Source organism: Zeus faber (genome assembly GCF_960531495.2).
Source record: "Zeus faber genome assembly, chromosome: 3".
In the NCBI taxonomy this organism is placed as follows: domain Eukaryota; kingdom Metazoa; phylum Chordata; class Actinopteri; order Zeiformes; family Zeidae; genus Zeus; species Zeus faber.
This window is the reverse complement of record NC_137190.1, coordinates 7230205-7257636: the sequence shown is the minus strand read 5'-3', so window position 1 is coordinate 7257636 and position 27432 is coordinate 7230205. Positions and strand designations below refer to the sequence as shown.

The window sequence follows — 27432 nt, the reverse complement described above, 5'->3', positions numbered from 1 at the left end:
ACATGCCGCAACTTTCCCCGAAGGGGGGTTCGGGCTTTCACGGCGATCCAAGCGTCGCGAACGAATCTTTTTAAATGACTCGGGAGTCCCGGCCCCCCCCCCCCCGCCGCCCCCCGTCGGCAGCGAGTGGATCCCCGACTCACATCACTGGAAATTAACCCCAAGGAACTGAGTTGAAGCCCAGGACGTACGGCCACTTTCACATTCCGCCGAAATACATTATTTCTGTGATTTACCCCGAGTCGAATCGAACGGACTTGTCGGGAGCAACCGAACGACTCATTTTTACTACGGGACTCGTAAGCAACCGGTTGTGGAAGAGGGCACGGACTTTTCATCGCTGTTAGCTTAGCACTGCTAGCATCGCTCTCGGATCCCCCAGAAAAATCGAACCAAACTTCATCTCCGTCCTCCCGCCGCCGCACGCGGGTTCCTCGGCTCGGGGCCCGGGCCACGATGTGACGCGCGTTGCTTTGTTTTGTTGTTGTTGTCTTGTTTTTAAAAGGCATTCCAATGGATACGCCGAAGCGCTCGGTCTGACGGAGCGGCTCCAAACACCCACTTTGACATCTCGTCCCCCACCACCACCACCACCCCCACCAACCCCACCAACCCCAACCCCCCGAAGCAGCCCGAAAGTTTCGTGCCGCGGCCCGGCGCCATGTCCGGGTCCCCGGGCACCGGGGGCTCCAACCCGAGGAAGTTCAGCGAGAAGATCGCCCTGCACAACCAGAAGCAGGCGGAGGAGACGCGGGCGTTCGAGCAGCTGATGACGGACCTTACCGTCTCCCGGGTAAACGGTCCTTCGCCCTCCATGTCACGGCTAGCTGCTGGGGGGGGCAGGCGGCCACCTTCCCAAGCGACACGTTAGGGCTCCCACACGAACCGCCACGATTAGGCCTTAACGTTATCAACAGTTGGTTTTAAAAAGTCTCAAAGTTGAATCTGTGAGATCTTACATTTTAACATAAACAGTTGATCCGAGGTTTTTTTTTTTTTTTTTCCCTGCACCCGTCAACATTTCTGACGTTAAACCCGAAGCCACTTGGCTCTTGGCGTTTAGAATAACACTTCATAACGTACCCTATTATTATTATTATTATTATTATTTGTATTAATATTTATTCCACCCAATACCTACTTTGCTCTTTACCAAATATGTAGTACTCACACTGCAGGCTTTAGGTATTAATGAGTTCAAGTTGAAGTTCATGAGATTATTTGTCACATACATAGACATACGGTCATACATATATGAAGTGGTGAATATTCTGTGTATATACAACATGAACACAGATGACAGTGGATGGTTATACATCTAAATTATTTACAATATATTGCACAGGTAGTGTGTGTGGTGGGGGGTGTGGTGGGGTGTGTGTGCGGTCAGGGTGTTTTCCCCTCTTGATCCTGTGTTAACGACCCAACTAACAGCGTGATATGGAGACTTGAAAAATGCACAGCCGTTTGACAGGCAGTAAGTGAGCAACTACCTGAACGGCTGAGACGGCATCGGGTGGAGCAACATGAAAGACCAGCGGTCCCAATGTTGTGGTGTGTTTTTTGTTTTTTTTTCCCTTTTATTGCTAACTGTCAGTGTTATTCATAGGGCCTGTCTACATTGATATGCGAGCCACATTTGGCTTGATTAGGTCTGATCTGTTCCTGGCGAACTGTCTCTGCTTGGTGGTTGGATTACTGCGCTGTTTCCCTCAATCTAGTCCTCAAATGTCCTCCTGTCCTGTCGGTTTCAGCTCCAACTCCACTCGTGCACACCTCATTCAGGTGTCCACTATCCAACTATAAAGGAAGGAATCTATTTATGTATGTTCTTTGATTATCTCGACAACTGTTCATCCGATATACTTCACACTTGGCCGGTGTATTGCTGGGGACCCAAGGACGTGTGGTGTCGAATTGGTGCAATTTGGACACACGACAGGTGTAATATTATTAAACTTTCAATGAACAGGAAATAGCCAGCCGGGGGGGGCTTCTTCCCATGAGAGTAATCGGCCCATTCCGGTGTCGCGTGTTTGCTGCAAACACCCGACACGTGTACATTTAATTAACTTTGAATAAACAAGCAAATAGCGAGTTTATCCAAAAGCGCAACTTGGTGTGTTTTATTTTGTTATTATTTATTATTTATTTTTATCTTTCCCTCCCCAGAGTCGCCCCGACTTGGTTGTATTTTTTCCTATAAGAAACAGTGTATTTTCCCAGTGTTTTTCGCCGATAGTCGCTGCGACATTCACGAACAGGCATGTTTTGAATGGGCACTGCACTAGTCTTCTACCTTCTACCTCTTACTAATAAAAGAGAGAATGACTGTCTGTCTGTCTGTATGTGTGTATGTTCTTCGATTATCTCAACAACCGTTCATCCCATCTACTTCAAACCCAAGGACGTGCAGTGTCGAATTTAGTGCAATATGTACACAAGACACATGTAATATTAATAAGCAAGTGAACAGCGAGCTGCTCAGTAGGGCGGGACTGAGGGCTCTGCCATTCAGCTCAACTCTGTGCAGCGGCAGGGTGGGGCAGGGCTTTAGAGTTGTGACTGACTCACTTATGTCCATAGTGCAGCCCTAATTTGTAGTCGGTGTGTTTTTTCCTCTGAGAAACAGAGTATTTCCCCGGTGTTTTTCATTGCGAGTCGCCGCGGCTTTCACGAGTGCAACCCGTACATGCAGCAGTTCAAGTCAAGCAAGCGTGCAAAGTTGTTTGAATTAGCAAACAGGCATGTTTTGAACGGGTGCTTTACAATTTGCAGGATAGGGAGACTGCAGGACCGGATTGGGAAACATGATTAGCAAAGGCCTCAGACATATATTGTGATTTACTGAAAGTGATTTCCTCTTAGCAGCGGTGGCCCTGGTCTGCCGGATTGTGCAGGTGCTGACAGGACTAGATCGTACCAGAGACAAAATTGTATCAAATGGGGACTGTGGCCTGATTCTTATGAAATTTAGGTTCCTTGGGGTGGAAAAAAGATGAGAATCATTGTTCTGCACAAACCAATAAGATAGCCCATTTTGCAGTGTAATTTGTACCTGCTCAGGAAAATGGCACCCGGGGACTCTTGTCCACTGTTCCACCAAACTCACTAAAAACAACAGGGTTGCACTACATCATGCGAGTGTAGTATCTTAAACGCATTGTGTGTTAGTTACTACATTGAATGGAATTGCAGCAGATTTTAACATATTGTCATTTATTAGTATTGAAATATGTGTCTTTCTGGCAGTGAGGAGCCGACATGGTGCAAGTTTTTATTAATACCTCAAACAGAACGCCTCACTGGCCCAAACAGGAACAACATAAAAAGATTAATTAGTGTGAGTTTCTCCTCGGTCACGGTTTGGTCCGCAGGCTGTCAGCGTTCTGCACCATGCGATCCCCACTGCAAGACAAAACTGCACTTAAGAAAACTCGCCCAAACCGGTCCGACCAATCGACGCTAATGGGACCGATCAGGCAGACCCTTTACAACCGCGCCACGGTGGGAAGAAGCCAACACCGTCACCTGCAGCCCCTGGCTTTAACCACACCCCTTGCCTGCCACAAAATAGTTTAACCCTATGTGGTTTACACCACTACTATTAAGACAGTGTCATCCACCGTCACTGTCACTGCCTGGTCGATATGCTTTTAAACACAATATAAATGAAGCTCTGCTGTCAGGGCTGAAAATGGAGATGATGACAACAATGGATAAGAAAAGGTTGCACTAGGATGTCGCAAAACCTTGTTTGGAGGAATGTTCTTGTTCTTCTTCTTCTTCTTTTTCTTATTTTTATTATTATTATTATTATTGTCATAGTGAGCTCTAGTTCATTCAGCAATTCATATGTAGGATTGGGAATCAAAATGCTATATTTTTTTGATAGAATTGACTGAATTGCATCCAATAGTACCAAAAAACATTTTGGCAACTTGGAATTCACTACTAAAGTTTAGAACCCAAATAGTTAATCTCTTCAGTGCCAGTGGAACAGAACTACTAAGTTTGTTCTGTCAGAGTAAATGTGTAATATTGTTCTTGTTCACGAGATTTCTTTTGGGTGGCGCTGTTTATTTAAAACTAGTGTGTGACATTTTAATTTTCCGATACAACAAAGAAAATTTGTGGAGAAAAGTACTGTTTAGAAAAAAGGAGTTCCTTCATAGGATTTTATTTTTTATTTTTTCATCATGAAATATTCTTGCATAGAGTAGGTACACATATAAATGGCCTCTCTCAGGAGGATATAAAGGATCTATTCATGTTATTTCCATACCATTGGTACACAATGTGTCTTTTTTTTTTTTTTTACTAGAGGGAGAGTTTTAAATGTACTAGAGGATGTGGTTTTGAGGTTCTACTGAATTACGTTTGCCATAAGGTATGAACTGTCACTGACCCTTGTGAGACAGCGGTCCAGTGAGCGGGTGCTGGCTGGGAGACAGGACTGCAGCCTGTCTGTCTGCTGCCAGCAAACATCTGTAATTGGAACTAGCTGCTTCAACATTTGCAATGGTGGCCAGAGGGAATCTCAAATTGAAGATATCTGACTTGAACTGAATTCGGGGTTTCTTGTACATCATTGTAAATTGACAGTTTTCTGTCATGTGAAATTAAATTCTAAAGAATTCAGACGGGGCGACAATTATTATTGTTTCAATATCACCTTTCATTGATATTGGATTGAAATTCAGACATCATAATATAATGAGGATCATGCTCAATGCTGGGAGCTAAACTTGCAATAAGAGGATTTTAGCAAATGTCTTGTCATATGAGGTCTGATGTAATAGGTTATATTTTATTCATTTTGGTCAGATATATTGCATATCCTAATAGTTAAATTTGATGAGCCTCAGTTGTATTCTTGAACTGAACTGAAGAAACGGAACTTGTCGTTTTATAGACATAGTCGCTGGTGGATTCTCGGAACACAGCATCCTGTTTAAACTTCCACCAGCCAAGCAGATATTATTCTGAAGAAAATAAAGGTAGTGCATCCATAGCTCCCCCTGAGGTTACATCGCCGGCACCTTCGTTTTTTTTTTTTTTTGTTTTGTTTTTTTCTCGACTCAAACTCTTACCCTCTCTGTGCTATAAACATTCTAAGGAGATTATCTGTGTCCATGCTGTGTAAATCTATTGATACAATAAAATAAGCTTGGTGTTTGAGATTCAAATGTTGCCCTTTCAGCTGTGTAAGAAAGAAACTCCCTTCAGATTTACCTATTCCAGATCACAATTGTTGATTGGCTCTGTTTAACTTACCTTTGGTAGAACAAGCCCTCTTCAATGAAGGATGAATAAATCCCTGGGGCATCCGCTTTGGAGATAGTGGTTGAGCTGATGTTTTTCCCATTTCATGGCGTTTGTACTCTTGTGTTGTGTCACCTGAAGAGGTGAAGGAACTTTCTTCACTCAGTCAGCGGATACAGTATTTTTTGATTGGTTAAAATGGGGAAAGCACTCTGATTAATACACCACAAATATGATTTTGGTGTATATATGTTTGTGTTGACTTCAGACTATTTGTTTGCGCTACACATGGCCATGTTGGTGGTGCTCTGTAAATAGGGATGAGTAATGAATGAATCAATGATGAATTTTTCTGAATGTTGCTACAACAGTTGGCTGGTTTGACCAAAAATTTGTATCAGGGTATTTTTTTTTTATGATTCTGGCGGTTTTTATGGTATATCACAGTATTCATTTATATATTTTTTTCATGACTGGACCTTCATATAGGTTTATAGTGGCTTATTTTACTGTGAGGAAGTATGTGGAATATTAAAGCATTTGAATGTCATAATAATGTATATACTGAAGGCTTTTATTACTATAGGGTTTGCTTAGCCCCACAAAATGGAACAATATATGAAGGAATCAGCATGCGTTGGAAAAATGTAAACAATTTTTATTGTGCAAACAGCGACTTAGTAAAAACAGAACTTAAAAATAAATCGATTTGAACTATAAATAGATATTTTCTCCCTAGTAAGACATACCTCAAACCCAGTGTTTTCGTCATTGCTCTGAGCCTATCTTTCTTGACTATAGCGGCACCATGTCCTTGCATAGGTGGATTTTTTTTCGGTTCATAATGTCGCTCCAACGCTTGCTTTTCCTGTCATATGCAGTGCCTCGGGCAAATGCCTCTGCAAGCCATGTCTGACCATTTGGCTTCACCGTTTCACCGGCGCTACTGGTTGACAACCTCGAATCTGACGACCGCAATGGCATACACACCCTTGGTGCTCCAACACATGTTCTGTGCTGAGGCGACAGAGTAGGTTGCTAGTGTTACCACCACAGGCCACAACGGTGGCTTGATAAACTTTGCAATAAACAGTCTTTTGTTTGACGTCAGATTTTTTTTTCAAAAACTAAAAACTTCCAAACATCAGGCACAGCTCCTCTCCCGGGCACACCTCCTTCTGGTGCATGGACACCGCCCCGGTCTCTCTTTCTTCGTCCTCCATCTCTTTTCTGTTCTTGTATGTAACGGTACTCTAGCGATGATGGAGCCTCTTCCAGCTGCATCAGACTGTTATGCTGCCTGGCTAGCTAACCTGCTGTACCCACAATGCTTTTCGGCGGTGTCATTTTGTAAATGTACAATTATTAGTGTAGCAACTTGTTTGTGTCACAAATTGTTGTGTGCTATGGTGTTTTGGTGTTGTTAAAGAGAGTTGTGAGTTATTAATTGTTCTTAAGTTAGGTTATAACTATTTGTAAGAAGGGCACACAGTTAGTAGGGGTTCCCTCTCCATTAGGCTTGGACATTGGCACGTAAATAGACAGTAATATCCGTGTATCATTGGATCATTTTATATCTAATTTAGAATCCAAAATCAGAAGTTATTGACCTTTTTTTTTTTTTTTTTTTTTTTTTTCCCCCCCTCTCGTCGCATGCGCGACCATGAAATGTTGTCAGTGAGGGGACCGCTCTCTGTTGGGAATTCGCTTCCTAGGGAACCCCCTTCCCCAGCGGAGAACCCACACGCTCCCCTGGGCTCCGAGCCAATCCAGCACCACCCCAAGCCGGCCTCCAAATTGGAAGAGCGTCTCCTCTCCCCGCCACGACACTTTCACATAATGAACATTACAAATAACCAATAATAAATCCAAAACAGCTCTGAGTGGAGAGGGAGGGAGCGGCTCTCTCCCTTCGCCCCCACTCCCGTTCCGAGGGATCTGTTTCAGAACATCATGAATCGCACTTGCACCGTTTCAACGCCCGTCGGTCATTAATGTCAACCGGGATCGACTGCATCGATTGCAGATAGATGCATGAAACGTCAATCCGCCCAAGCCTACTCTCAATACACCGTAGCGGTGATCGCAGCGAACATTATCTATTTTGCAGACTATTAATGAGTTACAGCAATTGTTTCAGCTATGCACCGGTGCATCAGCTATGTAGCGGTGTATAAATAATTCTTATCGTACGGGAAATTAAAACCAGTATACTGCCCAGCACTGGTTGCTGCCCAAGCGGGCTTTTAGATCCCGAAAGCCAGTGTGGGGGAAAAAAACATGCCAAATTTATTTATTTCTGTCCAAGGATGAAGCCTTTAAAGCAGTCTGCTTTGTAATCAGCTTTGCCCACGCTCATTCATTTTAAATGGTTTATGTTCCCTTGACATGAGGCCAACATATAAAGTACTCTGTAATTTGGAGTTGGAAAGAAAGCTGAGACCCCCTCAATACTCTGACCAACAGGTGCAGTTTCAGAAGATCCAGCAGCTTCGTTTGTCTCATTCTCGGACACCGTACTACGGAGGATCTCTGCCGGACTTCAACCAGATTGGCAACGCCAGCAATGACTTTCAGGTGAGATCTCACACCGGCTATCAAGACCTTTTTAAGTCTTAATGTAATTTAACAAGGTAAAAAACACCTTGAACGTTAATCAAAATATTTTAAATTGTACCCAGTTGTAGGGCACCAGAGGTAGTGCCCTTCATCAAAAGAAACTAATTTAATTTTTTATGAATTGGTTTAGTCTGAAAATGCCCAAAACAGGGAGCTTTAATGAGCCAATATTGTACAAAAGAAAAACCCACACAATTTTAAAGTTATGCCAGAAACTGGAGATCATAGCTATGACTAGATTATCCAAAGTAGAGAGGTATAGGTTATTGAGAAATATTTTTAATGGATACAGCAATTAAGCTAAGTTACACCACATTAAGACATCTTTTCATTGTGGCAATGGACTATATTTCCACAGGATCTAGGATTTTTCCTTTACTTCACATTTGAAAAGCATTATCAACACAGATTGTTGCCGTATGACCTGAATTATTTTTTGGTTTTGTTTTTAAGGTTTGAGGTTATTCTGACCAAATTCTGGTTACATTTATTTATTTATTGGTTTTTTTTCCATGAACGTCAAATATGTTTTTGCCTCGTTAAACCATTACACATTCAGCCATTTAGCATGGATAGTATGGATCTTTTGGTTCTTGTCACATTATTTTGTCAAACTCTTGAAGCATTCTTTCAAACAGAGTATTCTTTCTTAAAAAAAAAAAAAAAAAAAGCTTGATGTGAGTGAAAATGTGATAAAACCAGAGCCAGTGCTCACCTTGTAATTATAGTCTCTAAATTCAAGGTCTTGTTCTCAACCCCGGCTTTCTCAAGGCCATTTTTCCCTGGTCCACAACAAGCTGCTATTCAAGTGTTTTGTCCACTGCTGGCAGAGCACGATATAACACATCACTGAACTGTTGAGAAGCGCAAAGAAGCCTCAAGTTGAGACCATTAAGTAATTCAGATGGGGTTCTTTTTTTTTTGTTTTTTTGTTTTGTCTGCAGAATTCCAAAGACAGAATAGCCTGACTGTGCTAGCCGCTGTTTGCAATACTATCAGCCCTTCTTTAAGAAGCACAGTGCATGCACTGAAGCCAACAGTGCTTCTCTGTCACTGTGGGCCTGTATCTGTGTCAGCTCTCTTAGGGGAGTGTTAAGCAGGGATAGAGAGGTTCCAGGTGAAAGTGCCCTTGTTGCTTTAAAGAATAGTCTTTTGAGGTAGAGCACACATCGTTGCACTGTGACCAGCTCCAGAAATCAACCCCAGTGTTAAGAGAGAGAGCCCCTCTCAGGTGTGGGGTCCATTCCTTTATTTATTCCTCGATTTTGAAAGGCCCCGATTCCATCTAGATTCCTCTCTTTGATAGTCATATGTTAGTGCTCATTCAGTTTGAATTAAGTGAAGTAAAGCCTGCGATCTGAGACTGCTCTCCATGGCACGGGAACAAAGCGAAACAATGTCATGGTTTAAAAGCCTCTTCACCTAAAAGCCTCTTCACCCCTCCCCGAAGTGTCATATGTTCCATTATATATGAAACTGTTCAATGTAATCTGTGTGTGATATGAACACTCTCCCCATACCTCAGGGTGGATTCCCTTTAGGGCTGGACTCCAATAGAGGGAACCGTCACCATGGACTGGTAGAGAGGGTTCACAGGGACCGCAACCGCATTAACTCCCCTCATCGCAGGCCCATCGACAAGCATGGACGGCAGATATCCTTTCCAGCCTGTACAGGGGGCACACACACAAAAAGAGTGTGTGTGTGTGTGTGTGTGTGTGTGTGTGTGTGTGTGTGTGTGTGTGTGTGTGTGTGTGTGTGTGTGTGTGTGTGTGTGTGTGTGTGCGCGTGCGCGCGCGCGCGCGGTTCTACCTGTGCAATGACATTTACCAGCGCAGGCAGTTCTTTGGGCCCCGGGCAACAACATGGTCATTATGCTAATATGAAATGTTATGCACAGCCCATACTGTTTACCATTTGCCTAACAGACAGTGGCAGATCCTCAAGTAAGCCGTAAATACGTGTGTGTTCCCGTGCGTTTTGTATGTCTACATGATTGTATGCAGTGTTGTATGCAGTGTTTTTTGTTCAGAAGTTGTTGTTTCTGAGTGAGTGTTTTTGTCTTCAGTGCAGCGCTGTTGTATGTGGGTGGGATGAGCAAGACTCTGTTAACAATCAAATGTTCATGTTAATGATTCTTAGATGTGTTGCCTGGCAGTATGTAAAATGCCGTTTTCTTTTATGGCAAATGTTGGATAATGTCATCTGGAGGTATGTTGGATGAATGCTTTTTATTTTATTTTATTTTTTAACAGCACCGGGTGCTTTGCTTGAACCTTAATTAGAGTTGGTAGAAAGCCCCTCACGAGTCATCACAGAATCCAGTAGTGATGAAAGAAGTCCGGCGTCCCGCCCTCTCTCTCTCTGCCACATAACCATCTATAATTGGAATGTTGTGTCTCCAGCCCGCAGGGTCCCACAGTGAGATCGCAGAAGCCTCCCTTAGGTAAAGTACAGGGCAACTCTGTCAATTTGTAGTAAGACCCAGTGTGAGATGAACAACGGGATCATTGTCAGTTAAGACGTTTTCAGTATTGTGACTCAGGCTGAGCTCTGGACTGCTTTTATGGGGGGGGGGTGGAGTAAGAAATGTTGATTTGTTTATTCACATGTTGGTGTGGGGGAAGGGGGTTGGCATCGTGGCGAGGGCCGTTAATGGTGAACAACATTCCCTTTGTATGGATTATTATTTTTAGATTTTATGTTATGTTGACATGGGTACTACCGATACTAATTACAATTTACCAAGTTCCCGTGGAACGTAGCATCACTTCCTGCTGTCGTCCAGATACAAACTTGGAGCAATTTCTGTCAGGCAATCTGGGTATATAATGGTGCATTGCCCCCCCGTGTCCATACCTCCCCTGTTGGGACGCCTCTTCTATTGCAGGTTGAAAACAGAGCTTAAGGTTTCGATGAAAATCGACAGATTTTACTAAATTATTGTGGTTAGCTGAAATAATTGTGATAAGGCAATTATGTAATAACCCTGTCAGTTTAAATGATTGTTAGAGGCGTACGTATTGTTGATAGAATGTGAGAGTGTTGCGATGTGAACCTGCTCATGTTGGTGTTGAAGGTGGTCGCCCTTTGCTTATTTCTGCAGGGTGGAAGTTGTTTTAAATGATAATCTTGTCAGTTATATTCATCGCCCTCTGTGAAAGAGAGCCTTTTGGGGTTTTGTTTTTTTTTGTATAGGAAGAAATTGCCTCATGTGGTCATACATATGGCCTCGTTACTCAAAAAATGAAATTTATTACTCGTTACTCTTTTCAAAAGTAATGTCATTTCTGTACTTATTACTCCCTGCCACCAGTAATTTGTTACACTACTCGTTATATTACTTTTCCGTTGCACCTTACAAAATTGGTAATGGCGTCCTTTACATTCAGGCTTGGCTTGTGCTTCTGTGTGTAGAGTGTGTGGATATGGTGCGGTGCACTGATACAGATGTGATGATGTGGAGGTGGAGTAACATGAGGAGTGGTCCAGTTAAACTCAGAGTGCATTTAATGCGGACGCGGTGTTCGAGTGCCAGCAATAAATGTTGAGCTCGTGCTCATCAAGTCTCTGGATATCCATCCCATAAACAAAGTCCTCCACTCATAAGAAACTATAACAGTGTGAATGTCAGGGTAATCGCCAGTAACAATTATGAAAATGAACCATCAAAAGTGAGGTTGTTACAAGTTTTGGGGTTTTTTTTGGAGGGGGGGGTTAACGATAATAATATTACTGACATTTTTTTTAGTAATTCATAAAACTACTCGTTACTGGGAAAATAATATTACTGTTATGGTTACTAGTAAAGGCATTACTGCCCAACACTGGTCATACGTTATTGTGGAGTAATTACTTAAACAACATTAATTTCTCCAATGCACTGGATATTTTTTGATCTGCAAGTCTTTGAAAAATTCTTTAAAATGATGACTTCTGCTGCTGCGTTCCTCCTAGCTCGGTAGCTTATATAAATTACATAATTCAAGATTGGTGACGTCATTTATTAACCCGAGTTCATTGGTTTACTTTCTTAGTGAGAAAGTGTTTACTCCAGTGTTTGTAACCCAAAAAATCAGTGACTGTTTCTAACATGTATGAATAAATGCAGATGACCCCAATGAATGTCCATACCTTTCCCGATAGCCGCGTCTCTTAAAATAAATGGTTGGAGGCCCTTTTGATCGTGATCCCACAATCTCTCGGAGTGGTTCTGAAACGTCTGGTGCCCAGAAAGCACCATTATAGTAACAGCTTCCTCCCACCCACTGTGTTACTGGCTGCTAGGAACTAACTTCTGGAACAGCTCGTAACGTTTCCAGGCTTGTAAGTCCAAGCCCTCGTCTTTCCTCGTCGGTGTATTCTGAGTATAAGAAACGATAAGCACATTGGGGGCTCAGTGTCGACTGTCCTTCGCGCTCCTCAATCCGCTGTGTGTCTTGGCAAAACGTTATACGCCAAGGGATGGGCATGGTGAGAAAATGGATTTGTGTGGGATAGAAACAGCGAGTGCAGCATGATCGCTCAAGGAGAGGAGCGAGGGCAGGAAGAGGACTGTTTGCCCAGCCTAACTTGGTGTTTTGTTTTTTTTGTTTGTTTTTTTTGTTTGTTTTTTTTCCTCCCCCAGAAGGCACCATATGCCCCTCACAGTGGAAGTTTTTTTTTTTTTTTTTTTTTTTAATTTATTTATTTTTTTTATTATTAATACAAATGAGCCAAACCAAATCTGTCCAAGCTAGACAGCTGGCCTTGTAAAAATCAATGTGAAGAACTAAGGCACTTTTGATTATTTTTGACGGTTTATTAACGATGCCCTTTTCTGTTCTGCACGGATGGCTCACTTGACATAGAGTTTCAAAGGATTTTAGATCTGACTACGGATGCTTTTCTGATGTGGAGGTTAATGTGAGATTAAACATGCACTTTTATTTCTCAGTGTATATTAATTAAAAATAATGAAGATAACATATTTTACCCTGAATTTCAGTTGAGCATAAAGCAGAGGCTACATTTGTTTCCCGTAACTTGCCTGTTATATTTGCCTATATAACCTTGGTAAACATTGAAACCAATGTCATTCCGTCACTAATCATTGCAACATTGTCAAAATGGCGGATTTATGCCGGGAAGGAAATGTTTTGTTCCTGAAACCACTGTTATTGTCAACAGAAAGATTTTCACAGTCCACTGTTCGCCATGTCCATGAGACGAGCTAGGTCGGAACATTCTTGTGTTCTGAGAAAATTTGTGCACTGCAACTGCAAAAGCTTTCCACAGTCAGTGCCGAATGTTTCTCAGCGCGGTTGGTAGCGGTTACCGTCGCAGTTCCACTACGCACGCTTTGGCCTGGAACGGTTGTGAGCCGTTCCTATTCCTGGATTTCCGGCCCTGTTGTACTAACCGTACTGAATAGGTGTTTTGTTTACATCTAACTGCACCATTGTTAAAATACTCACTTCGTATGAGACAAGCTCAACAAACACTTTAATTTCTCTGGCTACGTAGCTGTAACGGCTGCTTACGTACATAAATGAACAGAGCAGTGAGGGGGAAAAAAATCAGTGTAACTCAAACAGATCTAAATCCTCCGACGGGAAAGTGTGCGTGGCTTAGGTCGCGGGTCCTTATATCTACGGAAATTATAACAACTGTCGCATACACATGACGTGGATGAGCGTCGTCGCTGACACATCGCATCATTTGTCGTCGTCGCTGACACATCGCATCATTTGTCGTCGTCGCTGTAGTTCTTCTTGCGGACTTCCTGCTGCTGATTCCAGCTCTGCCGCCGGCGTAAACGCATACCGTAACCGAGCCCAAGCAAGCTGATCGGCACTCCGCTCGGCCTCAGAACGACCGTGGAAAACTTCCATGTAGCTCCAGAATTTAAGGCGTGTCTTTCGTTGTAATTGAGCAACTTAAATAATTATCCACAAAACAAAAACATTATGATAATAAAAAAAAGAAAATACAGGGACGTGTGTTTCCCACAACAGTTACAATGCAAAACTTTTACATGTTCATTTTAGGCAGTTTGATTTCAAACATACTATGCCGTTCTTGATAGTGGTGCTGCAGGTATAACACAGTGAGACAACCTGTTGGACAAGATTGTGCCATTCGCTCTGTAGCATCTATAAAACTCAAGGGGACATATCTCATCTGGGGTTGTGTTTATTTGTATTCACAAAATAAATACACTTCTGTGAGGGGATGAGTGGCGGTAGGGCTTGAGTCTCGCAGAGTCTCGTCTTACTGCAGGCTCCTAACGGGGCGCTTTGCCGGGAGGCCTGCACACTGTCACTGTGTGATCGATTGGGCTGTTATTGACCAGAAAAGTGCTTCACCTCCTGCAAGCAACTTTTCAATGACGGCGACTCCTCGCAGCGGCCGAAGGGGAGCTTGACTTACACTCAAGATAGACTTTCGACAAGACACAACAGCCCTCACAGTAGTTCTGCCCTTCCAGGGACAATGCCAGGAACTCTGCATAGGCACACCATGCAAAAAGCATAATGCTGCCATTGTGTCAATGGCTCTTTGAACAAAATGGCTCTATTGTTCACGTTGCCTTCGAGTGCACAGAATTAGACGAGCTTGTGCTCGCGCCATAAGTTCTCTGTATTCTCTTTGAAATATGTTTAATGTATAGCCTGTCTTTAAGGACTTATTCCTCATGCCACTGTCCCTGAAGCTGCTGTCACTCCACATTCTGTTTGGTTGTAAAATCGAAATCTTATCTTTGAATTTAATTTTATCTTTTTGCTTATCATGTAAAGTCATTATTGAAGTTATATGATTGATTGCTAAATTATTTATATCTTTCATCTACCTCACATGTACTCTAGTATTGGCTTGTTTTGTCCCTAGAATTTTGCTGTTTGGGCGTTCATTATAGTGAGACTGTTGTCAAAATGCGGACAAAGCAAGCGATGGAGAGAGCAGAGTTTTCCTCTGGAGGGTACTGACCGACTGGAAGTGACTAGCACAGCTTTTACTGCGGTGATTTTAAGTCATTGTTGCTAACTTGGCCCCATTTTTGCAAAGTACATTTTTGGCAAAATTCTAGCTATTATTTTCTAACTATTTTGGGCCTCTAGTATTATTCATACTAAAAAGCTGATGAGAGATTGTTTCTGTTACGATTGTGCACATAATGCACTTATTACTTGCCATACAGCTACCAGTCACACTGTGTGCCCAGACCTGATGCACAATGCTGCCGCTATACAGCACCCTGGGGTCTGCGGCTGAGCAAGTGGGCCCAACACTGACTCTCCAACAAGTTTGCTCTTTCACTACTTAAATGAACCAGTTCATAAAAACACTCTTGAAGTGTGTGTGTGTGTGTGTGTGTGTGTGTGTGTGTGTGTGTGTGTGTGTGTGTGTGTGTGTGTGTGTGTGTGTGTGTGTGTGTGTGTGTGTGTGTGTGTGTGTGTGTTGAATGTATTGGCTTTGTCCAAACTTATCTGATCGTATTCCTTGGTCCATTGCTTCGGGGTCTAGATTTTATGCTCCTTACACCAGGTTATGCCTTTTTGTCGGCCTTGGATCATTGCGGATTGACAGCCCTGCCATGAATTCTGGATTTGAGAAGTTGACAATGTACAGTTGTTGAGGCTGGCACAGAGATGCTGCTTCAATTCTGTGGTCATTTTTCATCGTTTTCTTTTTGTGGCGTTTATCCACACTGTCCTGTCAGTGTGTGTTTATCCCGGCCGGTGAATTACGACGGCAACCACCACCGAGCCAAACACTTACACACTGTATCAGCAGACAGTGTGTAACTGTTTGGCAGATGTTGTCAGGATTATCGACACATTATATATTTCTGCAGTTTTTGTGAGCGTGCAGACTATTTGCACTCTTTTGAACTCTTGTTCTAATTCGCTCATGTTGCTGGGAAAACTCACAAATCAGTGTACTCATTGACAACCCTGTTTCATAGCTGACAATTACTGCGAGTTGGCAATCCACCTAATATGACTCACCATTGCAGCTGCATTTGTGATTGATTTACTTCAAAGTTGTGTGTGTGTGTGTGTGTGTGTGTGTGTGTGTGTGTGTGTGTGTGTGTGTGTGTGTGTGTGTGTGTGTGTGTGTGTGTGTGTGTGTGTGTGTGTGTGTGTGTGTGTGTGTAATATAAGGATACGGAATTTTTACCTAAGCATCAATAAAGTGTTATCTTATCACAAATCCAATTGTCAATATTGGTCCAAAAAAAATTGCATTTTCTTCTCTTAATGATTTAGCACTAAAATGTCAGGGTGATGCTCCATCTTTTTACTGTTTGTTTCTTTAACTGAAATGCACATGGAGAGCTCTCCGTATGCTGTGGCATACCTGTCTCCACCCCCGGACAACAACTGGAGAAGGTGAGTGATGTTCAAGGCTGTCTGAGGCGGAATGGCTGCCATACTCTGATCTATGTACCGCAGGAACCATTTCCTCTTTGCTGCTCTTACTTTTATCATATATCTCCGTATCCACAAACAACACCTCTGTAACACACTCATTCACACATCAGCTGTTTCGATGAAACATAAATAAGAAATATGTTCTCTTGCCCGAGGTCCTTGGAGCAGCTTGGGCCAGCCATAATACACTGGCATCGAACACATGCTGTTTGCTATCGTCCCCCTTTCAGAGCAACTGCCTGGCTGTACCTACAGAGAGCCGTCAGTGTAATTACTGGACAGCTTTTCCCCCAGTGTTTACAGGGGAGTAAATTACAACCCTGCAGTAAAAGCTGTGCCAAGCCCCTCCCCACTCCACTCTCTTTTACTTATGCTCTTACTTGTTGTGTTGTGAATGCTAGTTTGGCTGGGCTCCCAATCACCCTGCCTTGGCTTGTTCCACTCATGGCCCCAGAGCAGCTGAGGTATTGCAGAGTGGCAAGACCCCGGCCTCCATGTTGCCCCAACTGTAACCGTTTTGTAAAAAGTAAATGAAAGTCCACGCCCTCCTGACATTGTTTATAGTAGAAAACAGGTTGTCGGGCAGATCTCCTGACAGCGCAAACAGGCGTCAGGGTTCTGAGACTGGGTGTGTTTCTGGAAGGTACATTGTAAATATGAATCTTCTCTTTTGAAATATAAAATACGATTTGCAACCGATAAAAGTGAAAGGTATTTCATATTCTATATTTGTGTTAAATCTGAAAAAACTTCAAGCCGCCTTGGTTATGAAGTGTATTTTATTTTCTTTCACATAAATTACATTAACCATTTGTCTAGTGTGTGTGTGTGTGTGTGTGTGTGTGTGTGTGTGTGGTGTCACAGTTGCATCTCAAGTAAAGAAGTAATGTATGAGGTGGGGCCAAATAAAACATTATGATATGATACCTACTATATGTGCACAAAATTAATATTAAGTAGCGCGATGCCAACTAGTGAGTCCAGTATGAGAAAGTGGCAGTTAGTGTACAGTTTGTACAGTACAAGTTACAGTATTGCAGCACTACTAACAAAGTATCTGGTAAGAATGCCTTGTTTTTATTTTTCTATCGCTCACAAAGCCTTGACTCCAGAGTTCACCATGTCGTAATCATTCGCAGTGCCTCATTACCCCGATGCCCTCCCCACTCTGAGCGGAGTGTTCTGCGTCAGACCTTATTCTGTTAAAGAAAGTAGTCCATTATGGTCTATCGATTCCGAATCTCCCACCTGGCGCACGTCACCCTGCGTCACCCTGCATTGCTGCTCGCCCGGTTTCTGTCTGAGACGTGCCGCGCTAGACCTGCTTGCACAAGTCATGCCGTCCCATCGGTTGGTACATCCGCAGGCACTTCAGGACTTCCATCTCGTAGTGGTTCTCAGTCAAACCTACTTGTAGTATAGTTGAGAGAGAGAGGGTAACTATTGAGCTGGAAAAACACAAAATATTGTGTATGAGATCAATAGCAGAGATTTTCCAAAAAGCTGATACAGAAATAACGAGGGCCAACTTTCAGGTCATTTTTACCAAGGTAGACTGTAACCAACCAGCTAGCTTTTCCTCAAGTGTGGGTGTACACGTGGCTGTGCTGTGCTTATTTAACGCGTCCGTTGTGTGAAGGGTATTAAAAGCACAAGAGTTGTTTTTTTTCTCTCTCGCAAGGGTTCCTGATTTGTTTTCGTTCTTATATTCCTCTTCAGTTGCCAATCCTGCCTTCCCAGCAGGGCAATGCTCCGCTTTGCTCTTTTCCTCCAGTAACAATCACCCTTGAGGCTGTCTTCTTTCCACAGCCTTAACTTTCTCCAAACCCCTTCTGTGGGATTGCCATCAGGTCTGTCATGCCTCCGCAGGCCACACCTTGCCTTCCACTCCAACCCGCAGCACATTGTCACAGTGAGTTACAGGGATATACAGTTCTGCCGTCTGTACCCCCCCCCCCAGCAGTTCTGCCTTGATATCTCAGTCAGTGGAGACGAGTCCGAACACCAGGAGGAAATCCAACCTACATGCTTCCCGGCCAAATAAGATTACATATACTTTTGTATTCCGTCTTTGTGGCTTGACCAATGTGTTGACTGACTATTTGGACTTTGTCAGGTGGGGTGTGGCTCATATTGCACATAAAACCTTCTCTCTTGTCTTTTCTCCAGCTTTGGTCCAGAGACCTGGGGTGCTATTAATGTGCTAGTTCAGCACATTGCCAGCCAAACTGTTTTAGGACAACAATATTTAAAGTTGTGGATTCTCTTGGAGTCCATTTTATTTGCAGAGATGTCAAGAGTGAATAAAGCCGGGTACACTCTACAAGATAATCGAGCCGATTTTAGCGCCCCTACCTACCAACGATCGTAAGCAAAGTCCAGATTCATTTTGTTTTAAAGATTAACTTCCCTGCGGTGCGAGGTATGTTAAGAGTGTTTTTAACTTCCCCCAATCTGCTCATAAGTCGGTCCTGGCCGCATCGCAAATATCATACATATTCAATATTTACGATCTGATATCCTGTCATGCGGGCGGAACCCCGAGCCCAGCCCAGCACGCAGCTTGTGGATTGTCACGTAGAAAAGACCGATAGCCAATTGGGGCCACGCTGGCTGAAATGGAAGGAGTCGTATACACAACGGCAGCCACGGCGCCAAATGCAAATGCTGTGAAGCATAAAGCTTGCGCCGCATTGTGTGCATTCAGTGTTCACACCATCTCCATGACCTCACCCATTGTTTTTTCCTTTTCTCCTTTTGGATTTTGTGGTGTTCGTGAGTGAAATCTGTTAGTGTGTGGTGTGCCGTTTTGGCCAAATCATTGCTCTCACACACACTACAGGAACAAAAGAGTTACATTTATCATTGTATGTTGTTAAGTGTTAAGATGTGTTAAGACGATTTACTGAGGTTTCTCTTGGATAGAAGTGAACTGTTAATGTGAATTATGAGTTAATATGAAACCAAAAAACAACCACAAATCGTATCAGAATTCAGTGTTGCTTGTATTGCCTGCACCTGGCCCCGCGGCCTTTTCAAGGGACAGCGACGACCCAGAAGTAGCTGCATTTCCAACACACACTCCCACAAAGACAATTTGTGTCCTTTGGAGGGAATCATCACGATGAAAGAAGAGTCATGGAGTATTATTAACATTATTTAGCTTTCGTGCAAAGCAAATTACAATGAGTACTTTTGTCATTAGTTGTGGATCCAACTGAACTCTGATTATACTCTCAGCAAAGCCACCAGTGAGAACATAGTAAATGCACAAGTCCCTAAAATATACAACCATAGGCATATTGTAAAGAAATATTTATGTTAATACTTTAGGCCACATAAACATGTGACTCAATAAAGGGATCATGTGTCTTTGGGCCAAAACATTGCTATACACTGAGCATTTATATCAAAGTCCTATTCATCAAACTTATTTTAATTTTCATATTTTACAGGAGACCATGTTTTTGTGGGGGGGAATGAACCTCTTGTTCAGTTAACAGTCCAAATTACAAATTCTTCTGATGTTAATGTTATTTCCTGGACTAGGTCTCCAGTTGTTGTCTTGCTACAGTGGCAGATTCCCTGTTCCCTCTCTAGGGAGAGACGGGACCGGAAGTGTTTATAGACCTGGCCACATCGCCACTGGATTACCTCAAGTCCGCCCAGGAGAAGCGCCACATCTCATGTCTAACCCTCTGAATGGTTCAGAGGGTAAACACTCACTGCCTGATCTGCTCGTGTTGTCTAGTTATCTGCCTGAGAGAACCAGGCACCAAGACTTTCTTAGAGATTCCATGAAGGCACAGGCCGAAGATCGGATTTTAAATGCACATCACTTCACACGTTCCATTTGTGCCTTTGGTGGTGCATTTTCGTTAGCAAATATGTCATGTTCTGGCATAAAATGGGTGTAGTTATGGGACATATCAGAATTCTCAGAAATGGGTTGGTGGGCCAGTGCTTTGGGATTGTGAAGCATGACATAAATGCAGGGGAACTGGGCTGTTCACACAGCCTCTAACCTCTCCCTAACAGCAGCCTGGCCAACAAATTGTGTCATCTGCCCAGAATGATGAGGGTGGTCTGTTTTTCTTTTTAGATTCAATCATTTCCATTTTACTTTTTTTTAGTCTGCTCTGTAGCTGTGGTCTGTGCAATATTGTGAGGTTAACTGTCTCACCTCTAAGGTGTTGAATGTTTGGCGTTTCCTGAGTGGGTCTCAGCAGTTTATTTTAACACCACTTCTACAAAGAGGCTAGACCGTGCCTGGTTCATGGTTCCAAAGGTTTTGGCTCATGGTAGAGCCAAGGAGGTGTCCCTGCGGACACCAGCTGCACCAGGTCACCCACCAGGGTCACAGCCTTGTTCTGAGTCTCACGCTCCCCTCTTCCACCCACTCATCACTGAACTCCTCTTTCCGTACCAGCCTCCTGGGGCTTCCAGGATCTTAAACCAAGTTCCCCAGAGAGAACTGCATTGGCGCGTTCCAGGGGGGGATCTTTGCAACGATGCCTCAGTGGAAGGCGCTGTCGTGCGACTTGTTTTTTATCATTGCCTTATGTCTTGCTTCCGCCGTAAAGTCGGAAAGCCAGTATTTAGAACCGTGCAGTGGCTCCCATGTAGGTTTTCATTTGAACCCAACACTACACTTTAATTTAGTTTCACTTCACTAATGAGCAAACGCTAACCTACACATGCTTGGTGAACACTGAACTAGTACAAACTAGTGGCTGATATACTGTAGGATCAGTTAGACCGGGTCCAGGGGAACGGGACTTAAAAGCTATTACATTCAGGATAGAAGGGAATACACACTTGGATCAATTATTTGCAACAAAAAACACATTATTAAGGTGAAGATGAGATACAACTGTTGATACTGGACGTTTCGTGAAGTAGGAATGCCAGCTGTTTTAGGCCCACATAGCATATCACTCCAGACTTAAAATGTGAAGGCTTTTAGATAAAACAACTCCATTAAATGCTTCATATAAACATTAATTTGATTCATAAACCTCTCTACTGACAGTTTGTCCCACTCTTCTTTTCCAAGTGTTCCACTTCTCAGATTTGAAGGGCACCTTCCCCAACAGCTGTTTTCAGATCTGTCGATGGGTGTGTGTTTTGGATCATTGTCCTGCTTGGAGACCCATGACCTTTGATGGACACACAGCTTTGTGACACTAGGTTCAATGGTGCACTCCAAAATACCTTGGTGATCTTCTGATTTCATGATGCCAATGCACAGATTGAAATGGCTAAACCTTCTTCAGGGTTGACTATTGGACAATGTTCTCTTCTAATGCTTCAAGAAATTCAAAATAACACTTCACCAAAAGTATTATACCATAGAACCCCTTTTCATTGTGATGCCCTCTCTTTTGGCCACATCCAGGGATGTTGGCTACAGTGCCTTGGGTCTTAGACTTGTTGATAACATTGCATACGATGGACAGAGCCACATCAAGGTCTCTGGTGATGGACTTGTAGCCTTGAGATTGTCCGTGGTCGGCCACTGTCTGACCTCAAACAGTTCTCTACCGTTCTTTCCTTTCTCTATGCTCAGTGTAGTACACGCAGCGATGCAAAACAAACCAATCAGTACTTCTCTCCATTCAATCTGGTTGAATGAGTGATTATTAGATTGCAGGCACCTGTGACTCACCCAGATGAGTCCAATTACCGATTGAAAGAGAATCACCTTGAAATTAAATTATTTATTACAAATTTATAAAATGACAACAGTATTTAAGGATTTATGTCCATTGCAAGCCAATGAAAAACATATGTGGATCTCATACAACTTTCAGGAACAAATAGTGCATTATTTGAAAATAAATGGCTGTGTGCGTGCATGTGCTCCCGTAGCCATAACATTAAAACCACTGACAAGTAAATAACATTGATCATCTGGTTCCAGTGGCACCTGTCAAGGGGTGGGATATATTATGCAGCAAGTGAACAGTCAGTTGTTGAAGTTGATTTGTTGGAAGCAGGAAAAATGGTCAAGCGTAAGGATCTGAGCCACTTTGACCAGGATCACATTGTGATGCTAGACGACTGGGTCAGAGCATCTCCAAAACCACAGGTCTTGTGGGGTGTTCCTGGTATGCAGTGGTTACTACCTACCAAAAGTGGTGTAAGGGCGACATGGTTATGGGCGTCCATGGCTCATTGATTTGCATGGGGGGCGAAGTCCAGCCCGTCTGGTCCGATCCCACAGTAGAGCTACTGTAGCACAAATTGGTGAAAAAGTGAATGCTGCTATGATATAAAGGTGTCAGAACACACAGTGCATCACAGCGCGTATATATTAATATTATTCCCATGGAATATCCTAAGAAGGTTTTTTGAATGTTAACATTTTCTCACTGCTTGTTGTTAGAAGAACAAACAAAGAAGGGCTTTTGGTCTGGTTTATATAAACCACTCATCGTCACAGTGATGAATGGTTTTAATATCCCTTGTTAGAATTGTACCTAAGGTCCATGCCAATATGACGCCGCTAATGGAAGCTATTTATTTAAGACGTAACTCTGCAAGAGTCAAGACCCCTTTTTACAGATTGCTTCAGAAAAATCCTCTGTTTAAACACTATTGTGTTTTTGGGCTTGTTCAGCACCTCGGCACATCAGTTGTTTACACCAGCCCCCCCAACTCGCAATTCCCCGGAAAGCTGGTTGCGTTGCACCCCCCACATATGGGAGAACAGCTTGTAACTGGCTCCAACATTACATGTTTCTAAACCTGGCTTTAAATTCTCAGGGGATCCTCTTGTGCACACATACTGGTTCCTGTCGCTCCAGCTGTTTCTCTTTTGTTTTTATATATATATTTTTCTCTCCTCTTTTCTCGTCAACTTTCTGGTTTTCCTATTTTTTTTCCCCCCTAAAAATGCAAGGGCTGTTTGCTGTTGTACAGTATTTCACAGGTTGTCTCAAGCTTTCCAAATACATTCACATTGTTTTTTGGGGTTTTTTTTTTTTCCTCTTTGTGAAGTCTGACAGAAGCATCTTGTCATTCAGCGGCCAGCTCTCACCAACTAAATATATCTGTTCTCTCTCTCTCTCTCGCTCTCTCTTGCTCTCTCTCTCTCTCTTTCTGTATCGCTCTCTCTCTCTGCCCCACCCCCTTGTCTCTTTGAAGGGAACAGCAGCCATGGAATGAGGAAAAGCGCCCTGGGTTTAGATTAATATCACAACTCAACAGGTGACCTATGAACCCTCCCTCAAACCCCCCCCTCCCCAAGTCTCTCTCGCCCACAGACCAGCCATTCTGCTCTTCTATTTACGATCTCCCTTGCTCTTTATCATTTCCCAGGCTTATATCCTTTTGCAAATCTCTGTAAATCTCCTTTCTATTCTTAACATTTTAATAATCCTTCCATCTCTTCCTTTTGAGACATTGAAATACAAGGTCATGCGGTCTGAACCCAAGGCTATTGCGGTTGTTTTTTTCACTGGAGTTTCCCCTAATCCTGTATCTGCCTCCACACTAATCAATACTTTCTTTCTGACTAACCCAGCTTTAGGATGCAAGACTCTTGTCGCAACAACCTCTCCCTCACAGCTATCATCAAGGCTCCTTGTTATCAGATTGTTTGTTTTTATTTTTGCCTTTGTGTGTTTCTCCATGTGTATCTCCTCTCCCCTCTGCCCCGGGAAAAACCCAAGGGCTGAAATTTACAGATTTGATGTCCTTTTAGAATTTCAAAGTTTGAGCTTTCCCACATATATGTCAAGAGACAGGTATGTCTGTTAAGACCACACCGTCTTAACCAGCATTTCAAAACTGTATTGGTGAATGAAGCATGATATAGCATGTGCAGGAGTCTCTTTTTGCATAATTCCATACAATTTACTCTGCTCCTTTGGAAATGTCATTTTGATTTGACGTCTATCACTTTGAAACACATTTCACACATTTGAAACATATTATAAAAAAATTAAAAAATTTCCTATAGTCTTAACATTTGTAGTAGCCTTTCAAAATTTTATATTTATTGATATTATTAGTAGTCGGACTGCAATTACTATTTTCTTTCTCAATTATTCAGTTAATCTGTGACATTAATTTGCGCCATAGCATCATGGTACGTTAAGGTAATATGGTCCCAACTTGAAGTAAATACTCATCAGAAGTTAACTCAAAACAATCGCATTGTGGCATTGCACAATATGTTTCTAGTCTATAACTTCAACTTCAACCTTTTGGTCATATCCCTATATCATTTTAAGCCCATGACAGCCAGATTATTTTTTACCAAGCATCCTTGGTTTCATAAAAATCAATTTGGTTTCCATGGTTTCTCTTTCATATTATTTTTTATGAATCCGCACAACTTTGATGGGTGTGCGTTGAATACAACATTATTTGATTCATAATGTATTAATATAATTTCCTTAAAATGAAAGACATTCCCACCAGACCAACAAATTCTTCAAAAGGAAAAGTTAACAACAGTACTTGTATTGAGCTTAGAGTCTGAAGAACTGCCAAAAGATCGAGAAGCTATGTTGGCATAGCTCTCATAAAGACTGGGCTTGATCTTTTTTCAGTCTTATTATCTAAGCTGAATGTAACAAAAATGTGTATCCCCCCCCCCCCCCCTACATAATTAAGTTCAGAATTGAATGCTGTAAGGGCCATGAGTGCGCCGCATGGGCAGTGAGAGGGCCTTGTGCTGAGGCAAAATGAAGCATAAACAAAACCCTTCATTCTTGGCAGGCCCTAGAGAAAGCTCTCTGGTGAAGTGAAATAGCGCTATGGATGTGTGTGGGCAGCACCATGCGCAAGTGTACATAAGCGAAAGGGTTAACTTCTGCTCTGCAGGTCTAGGAACCTGTCGTTTGGCGAAAATATTTACATGTAGCGTTCACGTAGGCGGAGCAGTTTTTAAAAGCTGACCTTTTGGTCTCTTGGGAATCCTGTGCCTCTGTTTGAGATTCTCTGACCTTTGACATAATGTTTTTGTGCACCTCTTCTCCTCAGGACCAACTCAGACTCTGCGCTCCACACGAGCGCAATGAACCCCGCACCCCAGGACCCCTTTGGCATGAACCAGCAGATGGGTCGAGGCCCATCACAGCGTAATGGTGAGTGCATGTTCCTTGCATCTAATCTAACTATATCTATTATTCTGGGAATCTCTGTCCGTATGTATGGCCTTTGATTATCTCGTCAACTGTTCATCCGATCTACCTCACACTTGGCGGGCATATCACTGGGGTCCCAACGACGTTGAATACGGCGCAATTTGCACGCGCCTCACGTGTAATGTTAATAAACAATAACAGAAACAGCGGAAGTGTTATATTCATAAACTTTGAATAAACACGCAAACAGCGAGCCACTCTCTGCAGTGCTTTGTGACATCATCCAATTCCACTAAGCGGGGCAACATCATCATCCAATATGTGAAGCGCGAGATAAACGAGATGAAGCGCTGGAGATGGCGAGCCGAGCACCAGGCACCTATGTCACACGCGCGGACACACATACGCACACACATACACACACACACACACGTGAGAGGTGTAGACCCCTGCGCAGCGCCTGGCAGTCCCCATAAACGTGACTAAATCATTGACTGACGAAACCTGGACTCGACTGATCCTCCTGAAGTTGTAATACAACTATATTTTCACATTTGGTGCTTATTTTTGTATTGCAAAGTTGTCCTTATATTTTGTTACGGTGTCATTTTGAACGGAGATGCACTAGTAGGCTATTGGACGGGCAAACATGTGATCAGATCACGTGCAACCTACATTCTTGCCTTTGATGCAATGAGATCTGGTCTCGTTGTGTCTGAAGTTCAAATGACTCCAACTATTTGCTGGAAACGGAGCAAAATATTTTGTGAAGCATTGGACCTCTAGAACTAATGTTTTGACAGTGGGAATGTTTGTGATGTATGGAGAATCAACACATCCACCCTGTGATTAGAGGTTAGGGTTATCGCTGAATAGCTTTGCTGTCCATTTGCATAATGTAAAATTCTGCAGAATTTTCTGTGGTTGCCAAGTTACGTTGCAGTCAACACTCGGCCCTCTCGCCACAGTGGAGATTCCACAGTCTTCTGTTTCCATCCACATTTGAGAGGAATTTTAAACAATGAATAGACTTAGAATAAGGCAACTTTCAGTCAGTTGGGTTCACGCAACGAACTGTCAGTTTTTTATGTTACAATAAACGGTGCCAATAAATCTCTCTCAAACTCTTCTGTTCACTATGACACTGACATCAAATCAACAAAAACATCCATTCCCCTGTCCCCTGTGAAGTCCAGTCCACTATTAGAAAGGGGACTGGACTCATTCACCATTTTAAACTGATGTGCAGGTTCCAGCTCTACCGTAATTATAATATGCAATATTGTGTGCTGCACCAGCACATTAATTACCCTTTCATTTATTGCAGAGCTGTGTTTTCTAATAATTATGTCACAATTTTGTTTTGATGAATAAGGGATATTCAATTTGATTTTGCATTAGCCAACCACAAAGGGAGACTTAAACATTTACGCCCCCAATCTTTTAAACGTGTTCAGTGTTTCTTTGCAGTAATTTAATCTAGTATGTACTATTGTAGGTAAAGAACGGGCATCAGGTGGCAAGTGGATACACTGCACACTGGCAAGTGCAGTGCAGCGATATGGCGCTGCTATGTCGGGCCTACAGCCCCTATAACCATGATCGTTTATGGTGTTTGTGTTTCTCTTCCTCAGTCACTCATTTACAGAGAACACAGTTCAACTTGCCCTCGGCCAAGCTAGGTTGCAACACACCAATAATGAAATGTGAAATGTGATTTTTCTCAAAATCTTAAATCCTTAAATAAGTGCTGTACTATATATCAGCTGGTCAATAGGAGCTCTATGCACACTTCAGATTTTTCTGGGTAGTTTTTTTTTCTTTTTTTTTCTTTTTTTTTTCTCCAGTAAGCATAGAGAAGAAATTCGCCAGTTGGAACCTTTTATTAGAACATTTATAAGGTTCATAATAATATAGCTGCTTAAATTGAATATCTTTAATTATAAAAACAATATTGTGACATCATTATTGGACAAGACCTCTCTCTCTCTCTCTCTCTCTCTCTCTCTCTCTCTCTCTCTCTCCTCTCTCTC

At 42.7% G+C, this 27432-nt stretch overlaps 1 protein-coding gene across 1 annotated transcript in view; it reads left to right on the top strand.

The window, feature by feature from the left end:
- Nucleotides 1-661: 661 nt before the first annotated feature.
- Nucleotides 662-27432, top strand: part of crtc3 (CREB regulated transcription coactivator 3) — a gene marked incomplete at its 5' end in the record, with an annotated part of 39316 nt that continues 12545 nt past the window's right edge. Inside the window, 6 exons of the mRNA XM_079997911.1 lie at nt 662-793; nt 7732-7842; nt 9410-9544; nt 16204-16259; nt 23451-23513; nt 25296-25399. Coding sequence (XP_079854037.1) covers nt 662-793; nt 7732-7842; nt 9410-9544; nt 16204-16259; nt 23451-23513; nt 25296-25399 — 601 coding nt within the window. The remainder of the gene's footprint in view (nt 794-7731; nt 7843-9409; nt 9545-16203; nt 16260-23450; nt 23514-25295; nt 25400-27432) is intronic.